This window comes from Ostrea edulis, chromosome 5, assembly GCF_947568905.1.
Source record: "Ostrea edulis chromosome 5, xbOstEdul1.1, whole genome shotgun sequence".
Lineage (NCBI taxonomy): Eukaryota > Metazoa > Mollusca > Bivalvia > Ostreida > Ostreidae > Ostrea > Ostrea edulis.
Window position 1 is genome coordinate 29,746,044 of NC_079168.1, and position 22,348 is coordinate 29,768,391.

Sequence of the window (22,348 nt, forward strand, 5' to 3'; positions counted from 1 at the left end):
TGGAAGTGTTTGTCTATTTGAAAATGAAAAGACCATGTTCAGCATTTATCCTCTGCAGGATTTGATTGAAGGGTTTATTCTGTACGCATGTTGAACATCTTCATTGAATGAAATGTTTTCTAGACACGGCATTTATCATTCCCCTTGTCTAGGATCCATTACTCATTCATCATGCGGTGAAAACGTTGTCTTATAGGAATAGATAAGTAAAAAAAAAAAATCATCTAAAATGTAATTTCAAGATCCTGAGTAAATTTACCCCTTGTGTTTACATGACAATTGACAAATGAAGACTCTCCGCGGACAGATTTTATATCAGGTTGTTACGAGAGGACAATGCCTGGTAAACGCAAGGAAAAAGAAGCGAAAACAATTCCCACACGTTCACATAAGTTTCAAGACACACATTAATTTGTAATCGCTTAGTAAATAAATGAGAAGGCTACTACAATGGTCTATAACAGACACTCTCCAATTTATCATCCAGTCTTATGTCCAAGACTCCCCATCTGTATTCGGCGGATCGAGAGGGATAGACATCGTGCGTGCAGCCTCGCTTTCGCATTTTTCCTGTCATGAACCAAAGGTAAACAAAGTCTATGTATTGTTACATTGGTGAATTTCACGTTAATTTTAACAACTCGGACCAATTTACGGCATCCCACTTTGAGTCTGCGATTGACAAGTGGACACAGAGCAGGATTCGATGAAACAGCGGCACAAGATGAAACGTCATTGGTGAATTAGCAGAAGATTTATCTTGATTGCACCTTGGCTATTACAATTCGTTTTGATGTATGTTACGTGTGTCAAAGCTATTATCAAATGAATGTCGAGATACGACTCGTCTTATCTACCGGGGAATCTCAGCTGTCACTTTATAACATGCCTCAAATCATTCCGTATTAGATGTGTTTAAAAATCGGTCTTCCCCTCTGAAGAGACCAGCACCCAAACTAACAGACGTGCTTAGACATTCATTGTTTACTTACAGAGAAAACGACTGGTTTAATAAATATATTTTATGATTCTAACGAATTAATTATCACGATTGAATCGAAATTCTGTTGGGATTAAGATCTGAGCGAGTTAAGGAGTTTAACGGATCCGCTATACACACACTGCGCCGTTAATCGTCGCTGCTCCTTAATGATAGTTCACTTTAACAATAGCATGTAAGTAAATATATACATATAGTCATATGCGTATCGTATGTCGTCGTATTTGAAAAATAATTTTCATTGTTGATAATCGCGATGTGATAGTGGGGTATTTTTCGTCACGTGACCCCTCCTGGCTATTTAAATACTTTGAGAAAGTACACACATGGTGACTGCTGGGATGATGAGTCGGGATGTTTGATCATTCATGACATATCGCTTTTTATTTTTATTTAAATAAAGCATACAGGTGCGTTCGGACCTGCATCGTGTGGTGTTGAAATAAGCTGTTTACACAGAAAAAATGTAGAGAGTGAGTAAGACTACAGCCCATGAGAATCTACAGTTGGATTAAAATTGTTCTTCCACGGATCTGTGGTATAAAAAACCCCATCATGGAGGGAGAACGGACTTTCCAGATCGTGCTTTAAGGAGCTTTAGTGTTTTAAGTTTATTTATATGTGCTCGTGTTTATTTCGTCAAGAATGTACAGATTTTTATGGATTATTACTTGCCTAGTTGTTTTTCTGACGGTGATCGCGGGAGGAGGGAAACCCACACTGTCTCGTACCGACATACAAGCCGAGGGGAAGGTAAGAGACTTCTGTTTATGTGCGCTAATTAACCCTCTCAGTGTTAATTACATCTAGACTGGAAACCAAAGAGAGCTTCAGAAATCGTGAAATTTTCTGAATGAAACAAATACCTCAGAATATTATTGTTGCAATTTTTTGCCCTGGGAAAAAGTTGTCTAAAATTAAATATTTTTTGGTCGTAAGTATAGATAGTAAAAAATAAAATTACTAAAAATGTGCTCTTCAATTCTGGAGCAGGTGGTTTGTTTTCAATTACTCGTATCTTCCCAAAAACTAATCTTGGGGTTCATCTGCGATCAAATGAGCCTATGAAAATAAATAAACATATGATCACTGTTCGTTATCTTCACCTTGCATGTAAACTAAATGTAAAATTGATGACCTTATGTTTTCAATAAACTCGAGAAGTATATCTGCCCATTGCTTTGGATGAGTCGAGATTCCTCAACGACTAAACCCGCGCGGTTGCTGACACTAAATACGCTACCCTCTCTCAAATACTGATTAGAGGTATACACTCTCGTGGAAATATGAAGCATTGAATGCGCTTTCCGTCCCGGCTTCCTCATATGCTGTGCTCATTAACCGGTTAGCTGACGTCGATAATTACAAGTTTTCGGAATTTGTCGTGACCGCTGTCAAACCGTTTGACAGAATAAAACACGGTTGTATCTAACCTAATGGAATTACTTCGCCTGAGCGATAAACCCGTTCCCCCTTATTATTGCACATTATTGGGGAACATAATACTATCTCACAGCGATATGACAACTTTGGCCAGGTGGGCTGTTTACGACAATCGAAAAGGGGGTAATTCCAAATGCTTTGTTGCCATAAATTGTTACTTCTTTTGATCGGAAAATAAACTGATGCCGAAGTTAATGTCTTTTCTGACAGCCTTGATGTCGTGATCCAGACAGACACTGTAGATCGGTTTTCACAGCCTTTGTCAGGTTTAGGTGTTGTGTTAGCTATAGAGTGACAGAAACAAAGTTTTTTATTCTGTCAGGAATCACCTCAGCCGTTCATTATCTACAAATAATCGCCAATCGATTTTGATATATAGTTTTTAAAAATGTGATTTGATATAACTGTTCGTGTCATATGGAACAGCGAAACATTGAAAGTTAAGGGGCAATGGTGTTCTGTCACGATAAATATGTTTCGTTTATCAAAAGCTAAGGTTTAGATCTTTTAATTGAAAATAAATGGAGTTTAAAATGTGCAAATTTAAATATCCGTCTGCTGTTTTATGTCAAGTAAAAGAAACCTTGTACAATGTATTTCACTTCTCGTTCGTGTTAGGCGTGAATATGCATTTATATTGCATCGTCCCCGACGATACACCGTCTCAAATAGTTAATGAACAGGGTTTCCATTTTATCAGTTTTAAAGCAGATTGCGTCATGGTGAACCGCCAATGCTACAATTTTACTTATTTAATTTGGCGTCCTATATATGAAAATCGACTTTTACCTGAATAATATCATATTTCAATACATCAAACGCTGTTATATTACCCATAATATCAATTTGCTAATAATAATAATTGTAGCCTGTCTCATGAGAATAGACACAGAAATCCCGACATGTACATATCCTCCCCAGTCTGTACCGAACCAGACAGTTTGAGTCCGGGTTGTCTCTTCCTCCAAACTTTACAGTGCATGACAGTATTTTTTAGAAGCTCGGCTAATTCTGTTTTATTAAATGGTGTAATCTGATGCGATTTGGCCAGTAAGAAAGCGTCAAAATTTGTTTGGGCTATTTATTAGGGCCATTCTTTCCCCACCGTTTAGACTGTGATTTGTGATAGTAAACTGTTTAATCGGATTTGGGTATTACTCTCGCGTGAAAATGTTTCGAATTGATCTGCAAGGGGCATTCCTGTGCAACTACTCTTTTAATGAACCCCGTGCTTTAGATTTAAAACAAATTAGCAAGTTTTATTGCTTCTGTCTAGATTATTGAAATTCTTGAAGATTTCGTCTTCCATTTTGCAAATGACAAGATAAATCTATCTTGCGTCCTCTCTGCTCTATAAGGCGGATTTCTATAAAGATTTCACGTTTTCTCTCTTTCCATTATATCACGTATTTAAATGCTTACATCAGATAGTGTCGATGACAATAAAAATCTGACAGGCGAACTTTGCTGAACATACCGGTGTATGAGGGTCGGGGTGTCTGATTTTCTCTGGAGATAAACAGCTGTACAGACCGATGTATTAATCGTTAGTCATCCAATCTAGGCGATCCTTTCTCAGCATGTTAAACAGAGAACGGAATTCCTCGATCCTAACAAGTCTCTCTCATCTCCGTACTAATGCTGGGCTAATTCCTTGTATACTAATTAATTTTACTGTGTAAAATTCGTGGGAAAAATTTAATGTAGTTAAAGCTAATGATGGCAAGATTTAGAGCTTTAATTAACAATCGTCAAACGAAGATTAATATGGGTGATTCAAAGGTAATTTAAGTGACGAAATCAATATCTGCTCGTAAAAGCTGATAAAGAAGGATATAAAAATAAATGCTATTTAATTGCTCAATTGACCATTTGATGAAGTGCAAACGTTTCTCAATTCATTCATGGGCAATCATCATGCAACATAAATGTCGTGTTAGTTTGATTTTATCGTTCTTGTAAAATTCTGAATGAAATGAACATGTTTACAAAAAACAACAACACAAGTTCGTAATTGAAATCCATCTTCATGCATGAAAAACCAAAGAGCGAATGAAGTTTCAATGTATACCTGAAATTCGCGCATTTCTCTCACACGGGTGATCCTTCTCATTAAAAAGCTTTTAATTTCTACTATGTTAATCGTCCGTAGACAAATTATTTATTCTAATTGACGTTCTGAATGAAAAAAAAGAGATGTATTTTTCCCTATATCTTGCTGCACTGTACCATGGACTGTAATATCAGAGTCCACAACTTTCTCGATCAGTTGAACTCAGTCACCTTTCGTTTGAATTATGGTGCTATCTCTGACTTTCATCAAGGAACGGGGAGCCATCTTTTGAACACAATAACACGACTACATCTGTAACACGATAACCACTTCTACCCCACCCCAAACCAAGTGACATATCCTGATAAAACTTAACACTTCAAAAATCAACATCTCCCATTTAATAGGTTTGTAATTCATTCTGTACAAAAAACTCGCTGACAAATAGAGTAAAATATGATCATTCATACAGAGCCACGGCATAATGTAAATGGCTCTCGCGGCATTGAATGAAATGTAACAACACTCAGAAAGGTCAAAATAAACGGTGATTTCAAATGCAAATTAGCGAATGATGAGACTGCAGCTCTTATACACAAAACACGTACATATATACAGATTGCTATAGAGAAATTAGAGCTATGCATTATACCGTGTCCAGAGTTATGTACAATTTATTACCCAATTGTCAAAATAACAAATTTAAATACAGAAGCATTCAGAAAATGTATGTTTAAGGACCATTAATTTAGACTTGCATTCTCCTCTTGTGGTAACTGACGGTTTTCATGTGACGAACTTGCCGAGTGTCCTCTGCGTTCAGCAGAAGTCTGTACTTAGCAGCTACAACACAGAGAAGAAAACTTGTTAAGTGCAGACATACCATTTCAGTATCTATTGAATTTCAATCTATTAAATGTCATCTTAACACGTTTCTTACAAAAAATGTTGATAAGTATTTTTGATAAGCAGATAAATACACATCCGTTTTGGGGGCACTTCGTAAGTTTTTAGTAAATACTTGTTTAAATTTTAAAATACCAGTTTACTCTCTTTTGTATTATTGTTATTTTATTTTATCATTAATTAACATCGCCCCATTCAGCGCAATACGGTGTTATCAGATGACAACAGAAAGCGTCTAAATAGTGAGTCTGATTTGTAATATCACATGCCTAAACTTCCGAGAGATCTTACTAGCGATGATTGTTTTAATTAAGGCATCGCGATCCAATGACAATATGACTGTAAGAAATTCCTCCGAGTGTGTGGGTAGGGCAGCTTGTTACGTAATTTGAACGCCGCTATTTCTTCCATTTTGAAGAACTATGTAGTCTGGGTGAAATGTCATCTTCGGAAGTAAAGTGACATAGTTTGGTAGTTATGCAGGTGTATACATTATGTACCTCCCTTGAGAGAAGAGTGTTACCTGGCATAGTCTGTTAGCACCCGTAATGCAGCTATCCCTCGGAAACAATAACCGCAGATTTATTCTGACGTGTTTATTTTACAGCTCCAACCATTTGCCATTATTTATTTTCTAATATTTATTTCTTGATAGACCACTTGAGATTTGATTCAACAGCAGAAAGAGAAAAATGGTTTCTTGAGTGCCTGTTTATAAATTCCTAATTAAATACAATTGTTCTTCCTACGAGCCGGATGACCCTGCCGTGGTATTAAGAATGCATTTATTTCAGACAAGGACTTCTATCAAAACACATAAACTTGAGTGGGTGATAGTTATTCAGACTGCTCCCCACACCGTGATGCCGTTAGTTTTATTTAAAGTACTACTAATCTTTCTTCGTTCCGCATCTGTGACTATGTAATGGACGATTTGCTAGCAGTTTCTTAAAGTATAAATGTCATCTTCAGGTTCTATTGAGGACGGTTGCTCTCAAAGGCGCGATGTCCGTCATGATGAAAACAAGTACTTAACAAAACCAAAAATGCGTCATTTTGTACCATTCATTAATACAAAAATGCCAACATTATCGCATGTACAATTTTGATTGTATTCCTGTTTAATATACATGTACGAAGTACTCCGCTGCAATGCAGGAGGTTTGTGGGTGTTTCACGTTGTGTAAAAATGGAGTGCAAACATAATCTGTGTAACCCCCCCCCCCCCCCCCCCCCCGTAAAATTCATTCTTTTAAGATACATAGTAAAAATTCCCTGTCTAATCCTGTGTGTCCTCACAAGCGACATCCCTCGGATTCCACCAATTAATTAACATCTCATAACATGCCAGAACAGTGCTGTACGCCATGTCGGGCACATGATGAGTTGTTAGTAGTGTGATCTATTAGTTTGTATCATTTCCATTACAATGCTTGTTGCGGTGAATTACAGCACTATGCGTGGCAGGCATGCCTCGATTTGGAGGACTTCCAGATCAGTGTTGCCCGTAAACCGACAGTAGGATCCTGGAGTTATCTCTCGCGAATCCTCGTTTGCTGTCATCTGACGAGAGGCTGTTCGTGACTTGCAACGAGATATTATCTTCCGTTTGATGTTCTCATTCAAGTTTCATTATCTCCTAAGTTAATACCTTGGATCAGCTTTTTGCGTTCTGTGGCCAGAATTTTGGAATGCGTTGTTGTACTTTGTCGAAAAGATTAAATGAAACCCCAAGCTATAAATAAATAGAATTTTGTTAATATGCATTTTGATATTTAATATTATGTTTATCTGCATGTAATGCTTTAATTCAGCTGAGTGAATGACTTCTGGCACTGTGTACTAACGACTGTTCGTGAGTTAGGTACGCGGCAGCAGATTAAAGTTTCGGCCAGGTGCGTTCCTGCTTTTTGCGGGTGTTACAGGGAGCAAGCTTAGCCGGCGGTTCGTGCCCAGACAATGCGGTATTGAGTTGGGTTCTGTGATTACGACTTGTCGTTTAAAGTGGGTTTTAAGTCTTGTGCAGGTGTTGACATCTGTGTAGTGCCTGAAGTAGCTACAGAGTTTTACATTCTACAGATAGAAATTATTTCGTTAATCCAGATCACTCAGATTGTGAAGACCACTTGTTTACCCCAAACCGAGGAAATCCCTGGAGAAATCGTATACAATTACACGTGCAGCCGAATGGAATAGATGTATATATATTGTTATATGAAAATATTTTGGTATGAGAAGTGATTAAATATTACACGGCGACAACTCTAAAGTTGGATGTTTTATTCCTTAGACAGGTTGATCTCTAAAAAGATTGTACTTCATAAATTAATTGACTCGTAAAGCATTCGTCGAAAACTCGCACCTGTCCAATCATTTCCAGTTAACATGTCCATGTACACATACAGATACATAACTTCAGTGATTAATCTAGTATAACCTCTCCCGAAGTTACTGAAAATATTGTTGATGAAATTGCTAATTCTCTTTTAAAAGTTCATTGCAATTAATGTGACAGTTTCGTAATTTTTCTGTAATGTTCATATCCTCAGCAACATATGAAATGCTAAACTAGTGATCTGTAAAGCCTTTATTAGACTTTAAAATTCATCAGAAAGACTTTGATTTTACTCTATTACTTTTTATCAACTGGGTTTAATTAAGTGTCTGTTGCATTGTGGCTTTAGGGTACAATATACTCGGACAACACGTGCTTCTTCTTTGCTTAGTTTAAGTTTCTTTAACATGTAGTAGAACCAAATGAAGATATGTACACACAGTGGTGTCCTCTCCATGCATCTACAAAAAATTCAAAGGGGAGAGAGGGGTGGTTGCGACCAAAGCTTGTTCCCTTTCCGCCCAAAAGAGAGAGAGAGAGAGAGGGGGGGGGGGGGGCTGAAGACCTCCAAATGGTAAAAAATGAAAATGACAAGCTTTGGCAAACATATTCAACCAGAAGGGGGGGGGGGGTGAGTGTTCTAACCCTCATAACTTCTAGATCCGCCAATAAATCTACAGCACTGGCGAAACAAAGTGTGATTTATGTTTGTATACAGACTGGCTGATTTCTACGTCATGTTAAATTGATTACTTTAATATGTATATGTCATATGCTATAAATGAATTGGATATTGATTCGTCAGCCGTGATTTGAATTGAAAATCCATGTTCTATCATCAGCATAAGAATTTTAATTGTTACGATCATTAGTCAATACGATATTTCACTGTACTGGAATAAAATCAAAAATATATTATAAGTATTCTCAAAAGCATACGTCATATCGGTGTTTTATTTCATATTTGGTACCTTTAAAGTGATGGATCAGACACGCGTGCACATTTTGAGTTATGCTTAAAACGTCGTAATAAATTCCTTACTCGCTACAGGAACCCCCACCATATCATGTCATTATATAATTGCACATTTCTATTGTCAGGTTTGAATGCGGCCACCCACGAGCTCTATATACAACGTTTCTCAGCTTTTTTTCTTATTTATTATAATTCGAAATTGATGAATATTTCTTTTGTACAAATACTGACATGCATATTAGATAATGTATGTGTCTAAAATTATCACAAAATTCTATCAATATATTTAAATTGATACTAAGATACACGACTTTGGTGGTATGAAAAACTATTGAATGTTTCTATGTGTCTGCAAAATCAGAATAAGATTATATAATTCAAAGACGTGCTTGCTCGACTAATTATTATTCCGAATAGTCTGACACATAGCAGCACTGATCTACTTGAAGGTACAACGCTGGGGGAGGATCCAGGAAGAGTTGCGCTCAAAATAGGGGTGGGGTGTAGGTCCCGAAGTGAACAAAATACTATCTTGATAAACATTCTTATTGGGAAATAAAATTTCTATTACGCCCACACCCCACCCCATCTACCAATGTCACTGAAGGACAAATGCACCGTAGAACGATCTCGTATGTCCAAAGTTGATAAAAAAAATCTTTTGTTTTGTAGATCTTAAGTAATGACCTAAAACGACCAGTGGTTTAGAGTATATTGTATGGAATGGAAAAGTGCAACATATTATATACAACCAAGTGTCCAATATAATCTACAATCTAAACAATGTAAAACAACAATGTAGCAAAAGAATTCGTATTTTTATATACTTCGATGAAATGTTTTATCTTTTTCTTTCAGAATTTATTTCGGGCTTTAAGTAATTCCAATTGTAAGATTGACTGTTCTCGGAAGAAAAACCGGCCCGTGTGTGGGTCTGACGGCGTGACGTACAAACACAGGTGTGAATTAAAGCGTGCCAAAAGATGTGACAAGAAGAAGGTCAAGGTGAAACGGAAAGGACCGTGTTCACGTGAGTAAGCATCACACTGTGATTGGATAATTTACGAACAAGTGCTCACATCGAGGCTTTACAAGATATGTTGCGAAGTTACGTTTAGTGGTGTGGTACTTATTGATATCCTTGTTCGGCGGTTTTTTTTAAAAGGGGGGGGGGGGGGGAGGGCACTAAGCGCACCCCCTACAATTTTCAGATTTAAGGTAATTCATGGTCTCATTTAAAAAAAAAAAAAAACCCAATAAAATAAGCAATCATTTTTTTTCAACTCTCAGAGAAATAAATGACAAGATCTTTTGTTTTATTTTTATTGGGAGAACTTATTTTGTTGAAAAATAAACCTTAAAATTTGTGCCATTTTACATTAACTTCACCTCATTAAAAAAGACAGAAAATTACAACGTAGTAGACATATTTCAAGCCCAATAAAATCTAACTTGTGTGGGGGGGGGGTCGCCTCCATCCCCTGGGCCCTAGGGGGGCCTTAAGGCGGCCCCCAGACTCCCTGCCTCATGAGGTTGTACCCCTAGTGTTAATTCCTTGCCCGCCCTTGATATCACTCGGCATGTAAATAACCAGTTAACTAAACTGCTCTCAACTATTGGTTTACTGTGTACGTTTTGCCCCGTGATGTTCTAAGAACGAATATAAATGAGACGAGGGCACATGTCCACAGGCTTGTCGGCGAGTAATATGAGGGATGCATTTAATCCCATATCCCCTTAAAGTCTCCTCTATTGCGATCCGCCGAGATCCCGTCATGTTTGTCTTATTAGCATTCCACTAATCCCAATGTTTAGAAATATTGTCAAATAGTTTTCACCATCAAATGCCAGCTATTATCCTTATACGATATTAATCAAGAACAGATAATCTCTGCCTGACAATTACACCCCTGGCGGTGGGTGGGATTTCAGCCGCCAAATCCAGTGTAAAACAAAACAAGCAGCGGTCTACGTCATCCCCTGTCTTTATCTTGTTCAGTGATTAGCAAGCACATTTAGGACACCTGCTGGTATTTCTTAAATTTTATACCTTTAAAGTCAAAAATAGGAAATTGTAACTTGTTTGAAGGAACTGAGTGATCTGATCAGAGAGAAACTATCTTTGGAGATTTTACATTGCCAGGGACTCCCAAACAGAGGTCCATAACATATGTAAGATGTACTGTACTACATGGGAGGAAGTATGCATATGAAATGTTCCATAATATTGCATCGTGGCATAAAGAATTTTAAAGCGTCGATTGACGAGTACTGCATGCTGTATGTCTCTGATATCTCATGGAAATTAATACTTTGAAGTCATATTTCATTGCGCAAATATCATATAATTTTGATCATCTTAAGGAACTTTAAGGAGGTATGCTACACCAGAGAAATTTGATGTAGATGAAAAGTGGAGGATATGTACAATAATATTTTGAAGTTGAAAATTTTTAAATCTACTTTATTTTGTCAAAAATACAGTTTTAATAGAAGGTAATCTGAAGGAAAAAAAATTTAAAACTCCTGCTGGACTTAAACCTGCGACCTACAGTTCAGTAGTCGGTATTCTAACCTACTGAGCTACTCGGCTAGGTATTTAAATAGAAAAGGAAAAGTCTAATATTGCTGATATCTATTTTTTCATCTATGTTTTTAAAGGAAGTCAGCCATTATGACGATGTAGAGTACTACCTTAATCGCAAGTTCTTACCCTACATGTAAACTATTAGAGTTACATTTTTACAAACTGTGATAATGGTCATTTCCTCATGAATGTACTGTAATTGTGAATAATGTGCGATTGAATCTTGATAGTATGTCTATTTCAACGACACGGAATTCCAAAAGAACTGAAAGTAAATTGGAATGAATTGCAACGCTTCAAGCCGGCAAGAATAGGTCCTCAGTACCTCTAGCTTGTCGTAAGATACGACTAAATGGGGCGGTCCTTCGGATGAGACCGCAAAAATGAAGCCCCGTGTGGCACGATAAAGATTCCTCCTTGCTCAATAGCCATAAGCGCCGAGCATACAAATGTACATTTTGGCCTAAAATTTGCACCGATAATGGTGACGTCTCCATATGAGTGAAAAATTCTCGAGAGGGACGTTAAACAATATACAATCAATCAATGAATCATACGTTCATGTATTTCTGAAATTAAAATTTATTTCTTAAATGAAGCTTCATGCCATGAAAACCATGTTATGTATGTCTGCGTTCAATCCCATACGTTTTTCTTATCTCTGTTTAGTTTAGAGTTGAGACGAGTAAATGAAATGATGTATGGTATACAATTATTTGATGATAATCGTAAAGTTTTCTGAGGATTAGCAAGACCATTGCAGAACAAAAGTATATACAGTGTATGAGAATATTAGATGAAGCAAACGGAACGTTTTTCTCGTGTAGGGATAGCTTACGACAACCGGAGGACGTAGTGTCTTAAACATGATCAGTGAAAGCATGATTGGGTGGAAATAGAATCACGCATCCTATGTATATAATACCGACGAGTAGCGTGCACATCGGAACTTCACGCACACAATATAACGCAAAACCAATCTGTCAACCGAGATCTTTCCGTGTTGGTCAAACTGCGAAGTAGTAAATTTTTAGAAATTTGAAAATTCTGAGCGTATAGTGATCTGTCAATTTATCCGTCTGTAATGAGGATGGATGCCACTGTTTATTGTTATTAACGATGTAAACAACTCAATTCTTAAGTTTACTGTGTAAGACGAATTGCTGGCATACCAGGGAAAGAATTCAATAACAATTTTAGTGTTGCAAAATAAAGTTCAAATATACCGAGTATTTCTATGGCAGTGTGATATATGAAATCACTAATGGCATTTTCTATAATTCTTACTTTTCTTATATTAAAATTAAAATATTTGTGACCTGCAATTATCTTAAAACTGCAAACTTTCTCATAAAACGTTTTCCAGAAACAAATATTGTATTGAAAATTAATTATTTGAATGTCTATGATCATAAACTGGGAATAGACTTAAGTCAAAAATCAGAATATGTTGATATCCTTGCCTTATCAAAATCACACGACTTCTTGATTATCGATTTGAATCCAATTTAATTTATTGTCTCAAAATGAATTTCAATAACGTTTAGATATCAATATTTCACGAATAAGATCAATTTGAAAATATAACTTAAGTATGGTCAAGGAGTCAACGACTACCAGATCCAAAACAGTCACACACTGACATCCAAGTCTAGAACCGTCACACCGTGACATCCAGGTCTAGAACAGTCACACACTGATATCCAGGTCTAGAATAGTCACACACTGACATCCAGGTCTAGAACAGTCATACACTGACATCCAGGTCTAGAACAGTCACATCCAGGTCTAGAACAGTCACACCGTGACATCCAGGTCTAGAACCGTCACACACGGACATCCAGGTATAGAACAGTCACATACTGAAATCCAGGTCTAGAACAGTCACACACCGTGACATCCAGATCTAGAACAGTCACACTGACATCCAGGTCTAGAACAGTCACACACTGACATCCAGGTCTAGAACAGTCACACCGTGACATCCAGGTCTAGAACAGTCACACATTGACATCCAGGTCTAGAACAGTCACACATTGACATCCAGGTCTAGAACAGTCACACACTGACATCCAGGTCTAGAACAGTCACACACTGACATCCAGATCTAGAACAGTCACACTGATATCCAGGTCAAGAACAGTCACATCCAGGTCTAGAACAGTCACACCGTGACATCCAGGTCTAGAACAGTCACACACTGACATCCAGGTCTAGAACAGTCACACACTGACATCCAGGTCTAAACCAGTCACCCACCGTGTTATCCAGGTCTAAAACAGTTACACACTGACATCCAGGTCTAAAACCGTCACACACTGTCATCCAGATCCAGAGCAGTCACACACTGACATCCAGGTTTAGAACAATCACACACTGACATCCAGGTCTAGAACAATCACACTGACATACAGGTCTAAAACCGTCACATCCAGGTCTAAAACAGTCACACACTGACATCCAATTCTAGAACAGTCACACACCATGGCATCCATGTCTAAAACCGTCACACACTGATATCCAGGTATAGAACAGTCACACACTGACATCCAGGTCTAGAACAGTCACTGACATCCAGGTCTAGAACGATCACACACTGACATCCAGGTCTAGAACAGTCACATCCAGGGCTAGAACAGTCACACACTGACATCCAGGTCTAGAACAACCACAAAGTGACATCCAGGTCTATAACATTCACACACTGAAATCCAGGTCTAGAAGCCAGGTCCAGAAGAGTCACACACTGGCATCCAGGTCTAGAACACTCACACGCAATGATATCCAGGTCTAGAACAACCACACACTGATATCCAGGTCAATAACAGTCACACCGTGACATCCAGGTCAATAACAGTCACACACTGACATCCAGGTCTGGAAGAGTCAGACACTGACATCCAGGTCTAAAACAGTCACTCACTAACATCCAGGTTTAGAACAATCACACACTGACATCCAGGTCTAGAACAATCACACTGACATACAGGTCTAAAACCGTCACATCCAGGTCTAAAACAGTCACACACTGACATCCAATTCTAGAACAGTCACACACCATGTCATCCATGTCTAAAACCGTCACACACTGATATCCAGGTATAGAACAGTCACACACTGACATCCAGGTCTAGAACGATCACACACTGACATCCAGGTCTAGAACAGTCACATCCAGGTCTAGAACAGTCACACACTGACATCCAGGTCTAGAACAACCACACCGTGACATCCAGGTCTATAACATTCACACACTGAAATCCAGGTCTAGAAGCCAGGTCCAGAAGAGTCACACACTGGCATCCAGGTCTAGAACACTCACACGCCGTGACATCCAGGTCTAGAACAGCCACACACTGATATCCAGGTCAATAACAGTCACACCGTGACATCCAGGTCAATAACAGTCACACACTGACGGTCTAGAAGAGTCAGACACTGACATCCAGGTCTACAACAGTCACACACTGACATCCAGGTCTAGAACAGTCACACAGTGACATCCAGGTCTTGGACAGTCAAACACTGACATCGAGGTCAAGGACAACCACACCGTGACATCCAGTATGATATACGAAACCAAAGTTTACAACATGATACACGAGACCAAAGTTTACAACATGATACACGAGACCAAAAGTTCACAACGTGATACACGAGACCAAAGTTCACAACATGATACACGAGACCAAAAGTTCACAACATGATACACGTGATCAAAAGTTCACAACGTGATACACGAGACCAAAGTTCACAACATGATACACGAGACCAAAAGTTCACAACGTGATACACGAGACCAAAGTTCACAACATGATACACGAGACCAAAAGTTGACAACATGATACACGTGATCAAAGTTCACAACATGATACACGAGACCAAAAGTTGACAACATGATACACGTGATCAAAGTTCACAACATGATACACGAGACCAAAAGTTAACAACATGATGCACAAGACCAAAAGTTCACAACATGATACACGCGATCAAAGTTCACAGCATGATACACGAGACAAAAGTTCACAACGTGATACACGAGACAAAAGTTCACAACGTGATACACGAGACCAAAGCGGGATCGTAGTGAGAGCTTAAATGATTCAGCAGGAAATGCAGCTACTGTGGTGAGTGCCTCTTGTGATGGAAACACCAGATTTCTAAACTAATCAAAATCATATTTCGACACTGCATGTATAACTACTAGACGTGTGGTTCGACGTTTTGTCCTCTCTGGAAGTACTGCTTTAGTCGAACCGTCCGAGTTTATCTGTCGGGAAATACTGTTTTAGTCGAACCGTCCGAGTTTGTTCTGTCTGGAAATACTATTTTAGTCGACCTGTCCAAATTGAAGTTCGACAATCCCACTCACCTGTATGATTCGTGTCTGATACCTTCAGAAACAGGTGCTCCCTCGCCTCTTTAATCACCCGATCCTAGCGCTCCACCTGTGAGAGCTCCCGCTTCCCGTCCGTAAAGTTTTTCTGATTTTACACTAGTCAGACATTGATCACGGAAGAGAGCTTGGGCACTATTTGTGCGTACTTATTCTCATTGATCTGTCGTGCGTTGAAAAGAGGATTGTTTTTAAAATGCAATGTAGTTATCATATGTCTGGTTTTGTGATTTTTCTTTTTATAATCATAATGATCTTGTTAAGATAGACGCATGACATCTATAAATAATCATACGCGCATTGTTCACAACTGCAATGCATCCATGAGGAAATGATTACCCACGGGAGACGCGAGTTTTACTATTTCAAAGATAAGTTGTGATTACCATGTCTCAATCAGTAGGAAACATCACTAATGATGCAAATGTATAATGAAGTGATTTTGATTGACATGCACTGTACACAAAGACGAAACATTTTCATATATTGATCATGTACTGCATATTATCAAATCAAAAATACAATTATCACCAACGTTATTGATTGTATAGAATTTCAATATTTAAAACTTACTACCGAATTCATTTGTCTTTTCTTAGCATACAAGTACATGCACTTGATAGAATATGACCATCTCATTTTCTGAGTGTCCCCGCTAGTAACGAACCGATTGTTTCCGAACAGCTTTAATAAGTCACGTGATGGGTTGTCTTGTAGAACCTATCGCAATTTTGTGATATTTTTTTGTGATAAATACTTGGAACCAGTTCCTGTTCATTCCCAAAGTGAGGAACAGTCGCCTTGTCTGTAACCATTCTTTAACCTGCCGTCAATATATGACATGTTAATTATTCTAAAGTCTGCAAAATCACTCTTGTAATCTTTTGATGAACATTAGTTGATGAATCGATGTGTCTTAAGTGTTGGACACGTTGTGTGCAGTGCAAATTTAATGACTTATTAATCTTCTCTTGTCGTTCTTGCATAATAGATGATCCAAAATTGATGCACTTCACATATTTCCATGAAAAGTTTAGCATCATTATTTATTTTTTAATTTATCTCCATTACATGTTCTTAGTACTCAGAATTAAAACGAATATTTCTCAAATTTAAATTCATAATTGTAAAATGTGGGGTTATTTGTTGAGATATGATGTTGTTTTGAAAGAGAATTTAAAAAAGAAGAAGAAGAATTAATTGGTCTCTCAAAAGCACCACCTTGGAACAAGAAGGTTTTGTGACAGATGCACTTCTTCGACTGTCGTTTGTGCAATCACGGAGTACAGGCACGCATTTTTATATTGCCTTTGTTATTACAGGGAGATCGGAACATTTAACTTTCAAATGATGGTATTATGGTAGGAAATATTCTTATTGCTTTTGATACTAAATATATATGTGTACTTAAAATTGTATCCTTTCCTTAATGAATAATAATTTTCAAAACATATCTTTTTGGTGAGATTAAAACGGGGAAAAAAGATTAAAAGAAAATACATCAAAGAAATATTTTTGATGTTAATTTTGAGATTAATATTTGATCGAATTTTAAACATCGAACGTCAAGAGGTAAAAACAAGTAGAGTATGTACATGTACTTATATTTTGCCCTTTTTGCGTCATCGTTTCTTCCAGAGAGATCCGACACTGGCTGACCTTCTTTTAAAAATGTGAATTGTCATCGTTGACTTTGATAATGAGTAAATAGTAAAAGATAGAATTGGAAGCCAGATTATGCGAGGTATGTCTCAACGCGGAAACCTAATGGGCTGATACTTTGTAGTATTTAATGCGCTCCTCAGAATGACTGCACAACCCTCGCATTGCCGTCTCATCTTTTCCCGTTTTCCCGTTCTTTCTCTTTGTTTTCTTGTGCGTCTATCATTTCAGACAATTAAACTTGGTATTAAAGAACTTTGAAAGCTGTCAATCAGTCCTCTCAATACATAATATTCCGTAAGGTAGATTGTATGCGGTTTTTGTGAAGAATGTCATGTTCGAGAGTTATTATGCACTTTCTTCTTTATATTACACAAAAGTCATATTTTCAGAATTCATTTGAATTTGTTTCAGACCTTGTTGACACAGGTGGGCTTCTGGTCACTGTTTACACCTGTGAAACACAGACAAACCAGGTGTGCTTAGGTATTACACCAGGATGCATACAAAAATGAATAAGGGAAATTAATCCTGCGTGGTTTTTTCTCACTGATAGAGAATGCCTTTAAAAGAAGAAAATTAAGATTTATAATTTAACAGCTTAGAATCAATATTGCAATTGACCAAGGCTTCACTTGTTAAAGCACAATCGCAAACACTACTTTTGGCCCCTCTAAATATTATCTTTTTATCTGGGTACTTCATGTTAGAGAGTGATAGGTAACAAGCGATAAACGAGGGACCGGCAATCACACCTGGCCACTCGAGAGACGTCATTCGGTGGCGGAGGAGAAATAAGTATATTGAATAGGTGACATAAAGAGGGTTGTCGAGCACGAGTATACCCTTGTACGATGTGACACAATGAATTATTAGAAGATCTAAGCTTACGAGGAAAATCGTACTAATACTTGTATACAGTCCCATTCACCTACCTGCCTTAATTAGAAAAATGTTAACGAGATTAGCACCAAAAGTTTAATTTTAATATGTATACACGATTAGAATAACAACGAATTATGATTTTTGATTTTTGCTTTGTTGTCTAAATTAATTGGAATATTATGCAGAATATAGAAAACTTGTCGATCGCACTCCGTGGCACAATTTGAAAGTTAATGAAAATTTTGTTTTATTTATAATGCTAGTTCAAATTGTGAGACACGGATCGAAGTACAGACCAAAGCAGACCAGTCCAAGACAAAATCATGATTTAATGTCAATTATTGAGAATTACAGAAAACATTTCTCCCATTAAGCAAAGCTTCGTATTGTTAATATCATTGGTTTGTAAGTTTGTGAGGATCTCTTGCCCTCAAACTTTCCTGACATTTCGCTGCTTCAGAGGATGGTTATTCTATCGGCAAACATTATTTTATAGATGAAGTTTCCTTTCAATCTGGCATGTCAAAATGTAAGAAATTTATGCAAAGCATGTCAAAGATTTCAAGTAAAAAGAGAGGCGGAATTTCTAGCGAGCCTGTCAAAACTCTTTAGCAAGACTGGAATCGCCTTCCAAGGCGTTCAATAGACGGAGACTATTATTGGACGACCCCGAACTTCTGAATATGTCATTTATTCATGAAATGTGCGGGAAAAAATCGTTTTGAAAATGTGGAATAAAAGTTCATCGCGTTGAAAATTTCTTCCACTCTGCTTCGTTGGGGCTCAATAGTAAGGAGTGGAAAATGGATGTTACACATTCGGGATAATTCAAACCTTGCTGTGATAAGTCGGACTATGTATTACACTGAACTCGTGAGGCTTATTTTCACTTTATGTGTCCTTCTGTTAAGGATACTGGTGATAGAAGCTTCTAAAGGGACATCTAAAAGCGGTAGTGTACATATTGAAGTCTTCTTATTTTGACTTTATCAATTTTACCTTTATTTTACAGTTTTAACCACTTTTAGTGTCTTGCTATTTTTTTTATATCATGAACAGCTATTAAAAAAAAGCAAAAGATATGTATAAATATCATTTAAAACTAAAACTATCAAACAATAAGTTAAATCTCGAGGTCACCCCTTTTCACGCCTTTGAATATTCACCGATTGTTTTATTTTTCCAAACGATATACACCAAACATTTTTTCGTTTAGTAGATGATAATTCTTTCCACGTTGTTTGTTTGCACTTATTGTTTGAATAATTCCAACTTTCACATTTTTCAATACCTTGCAGGTGATAAGCCTATTATGCAAACAAGAATAATAATTTTCTGTCGGTTTATTAATTCATTTTTCTGTTAATGATAAATTACAGTTTTCAAAATTATGTAAGATAAATTCGACCAGATCAGGGAGAGATTTAATTCACACAAGAATTACTCGTGCATGCCCTAATGAAGTTATAGTGCTGTTATGTGCACCTATCGATTGCTCATTGATGACAACAATATCAGTGCTCTTACAACAGAATGCGAACGGCCATAATTATAATATTAAACTATATTAATCATATTACATTAATTAAAGTGTGACCAAAACCAAAAATGCAAATACTTGTGCTAAACTTAGTGTTTTTCAACTAAGGACCGGTGCAAACCCACCTTGGAAAGGGGTTAATGATATTTAATGTAGTGACGTAATCCACTATTAACTTAGTTAACCGGAATATATTCTTTATCGTGTGAACCGCCCTAATTTTCTACATTGTATTTTACATGTATTAGTAATAGAAAAAGGGCGTGTAAACTGTGTAAAGTCAAGGATTACATATATATGAAATAACGAAATATTAGCACTGTAGATACAATGATTTTCAAGCGAATAAATTTCGTTTTAAAATATAAAAAACAATTGTAAGTTTATCGGATATATTTTCATGCTTTTCATGTTGAATTAACGTGATCATACATGGGGGGTCACTTTTCGTTGGCGTATCAATTTTCTTGAAGATTCTCGAACTAGGTGGAATTTGATAACCAACATAATTCTATCGACGAAAATTTTAAATACTAGTAACTGATTCTTTATTTTCCATCTCCAACATCAGAATCTGACAGAATTAGCAGTAATCACAATGTATCCTCCTTAAATGACCGTTTTCTGGTTTTTCAGCCTCAAAAGCCGATAGAACTAGCAGTAATTGTGTTCGGGAGAGAAGCGAAGCGCTGGAGATCGCCAGACGGCCCACGTTTGGGGTCTACATACCCGAGTGCAAGGATGACGGTACGTACGCCGAGCGGCAATGCCATGTAACAAGTGGTTTTTGTTGGTGTGTGACCTCCGACGGAAAACCAATCGAGGGGACCCCGGTGCACGGGAGAGACCCGGCCTGTAGAGGTATTAATTGACTATTTCCGGTTCCTGTGCCATGCGCTTCCTGTGGACCTTGTGGCATTGTTGTCCTCGGCAACACTGAGCTTTTTTGACATAACATTCGTATACATATCATTATAGTTTTATGGTTTTCGTGATTGTAATAGTATGATACAAGTATATACAAGAAATTTATTTTTAAATACCATTTAGCAAATGGAAAAAAAAAAAAGTTTATTAAAACGTTTGTTCTGACAAAGATCACGAAACCATATGAGCGTCTTTTTCTAACAGCATGAGGACGTTTTTGTCATCTGGCATGGGATATATTGCACATTATACGTATAAACAGACGAAAGACGCAGCGTTAATACTCTAACTCATTGCTTCTGTCTTTTCCCTCGTTCTCTGTCGATAGATGTTTATCATTGCAGACAAGGAAGTAATTAAGCTACATGTAAATTGCATGGATTTAATCAAGAGATTTATGTTTTTTATGGGTTAGTTATGAAAGTCTTTTTTTGATGTGACAACTTTCGGAATCGTATTAGCTGATTTGATTTTAATTGAAATGAGAAACAGTGAAAAGTCAGTGAGTGTTATTGGTGTGATCAACATGCGCAATCATTTTGACAGGGACTAAGAAACGTAGACAGCCCAAGAGGGAGCGAGGTAAATCTAAAAAGAAAAAACGGAGGAAGAGTAAGTATATATCCGAAATACTAATGTAATATAGTGCTTGCATCTGAGAGGGTACCATGGCCATCTCTACACAGAAATAGTAAAAATCTTGACAGGATATTTCGTTCAGATTTCTCATTTATTCGATGATGTTTTTGTTCAGATACAACAATATGCTCTTTTCACTTCAATTGAAGATTTATGTAATATCTGCTTATAGCATTTCTCGGATTTTGCTATTTATTAATGTGGAGTATCTTGACCATGGTGCTTTCCGACATGTAACAACTTCTGTGAAGGGGTGATTAATTTCTAAACCGAAGAATATTAATGCCGCTTTAACGCTGTACAAGAAGCCACACATTATGCTTTTATACCTACAAGTTTTACACGCTTTAAATTCTTGCCTAATTAGAAAACATCTCCGTTAATTTATTTTTCATAAATAGTGAACTCCTGGATGGAGTTTTTACACCATAACAATTACAGACCAATTCAAAGTCTTCTCTTACGCAAATTGCATTTTCTCGTTTACGTTATGAATGAATTCTTGTAAATAATTCAATTTGAATCCCCTGCCCCGGTAATTGACCTTTATAATTTGCTTCTCATTAAATTCTTGAGTTATGAAATGTGAGGTTTTTCCATACTTTGGATATTATTAGAGAAAGTGTTCTATTTATATGCACCAATCCAGCATGAGAGAGAGAGAGAGAGAGAGAGAGAGAGAGAGAGAGAGAGAGAGAGAATGCTGCTCGATCCATCAGCTTGAGTTGTATTGGCTGAGAGATGTCTCTTCTCTTGTACAGGTTGTAAGACGGCGGACAAACAGAAATTTAACATGAACATAGTCAAGGTGTTTACTGACGAATACCAACGGGCCGTCCAAGTATCGGGATCCGTCTCATGTAAGTCCCTACACCAGAGAACCGACAACGACTCACAACGTAATATGTGTATATTGTTATATACGAATCCGGTGCATATTTTTGGGCTAGCAGTTTTGAATTACAGCTGAAAAAATAATACATTTGTTTGTGTCCA

General features: G+C 37.3%; 1 protein-coding gene across 26 annotated transcripts in view; it reads left to right on the forward strand.

Moving 5' to 3' along the window:
* Positions 1–566: 566 nt before the first annotated feature.
* LOC125652443 (SPARC-related modular calcium-binding protein 1-like) overlaps positions 567–22,348 on the forward strand; it is a 31,995-nt gene continuing 10,213 nt past the window's right edge. For 9 of the 26 annotated variants that reach the window (XM_056165696.1, XM_056165698.1, XM_048881649.2 and 6 more), the window contains exons 1-5: positions 567–1,753; positions 9,572–9,743; positions 20,423–20,647; positions 21,260–21,325; positions 22,114–22,212. In XM_056165696.1, coding sequence (XP_056021671.1) covers positions 1,646–1,753; positions 9,572–9,743; positions 20,423–20,647; positions 21,260–21,325; positions 22,114–22,212 — 670 coding nt within the window. In that variant the 5' untranslated portion in view covers positions 567–1,645. Of the gene's footprint in view, positions 1,754–9,571; positions 9,744–17,696; positions 17,848–18,707; positions 19,199–20,422; positions 20,648–21,259; positions 21,326–22,113; positions 22,213–22,348 lie in introns of those variants that run through there. The other 17 variants (XM_056165710.1, XM_056165711.1, XM_048881653.2 and 14 more) reach the window with 6 other exon arrangements.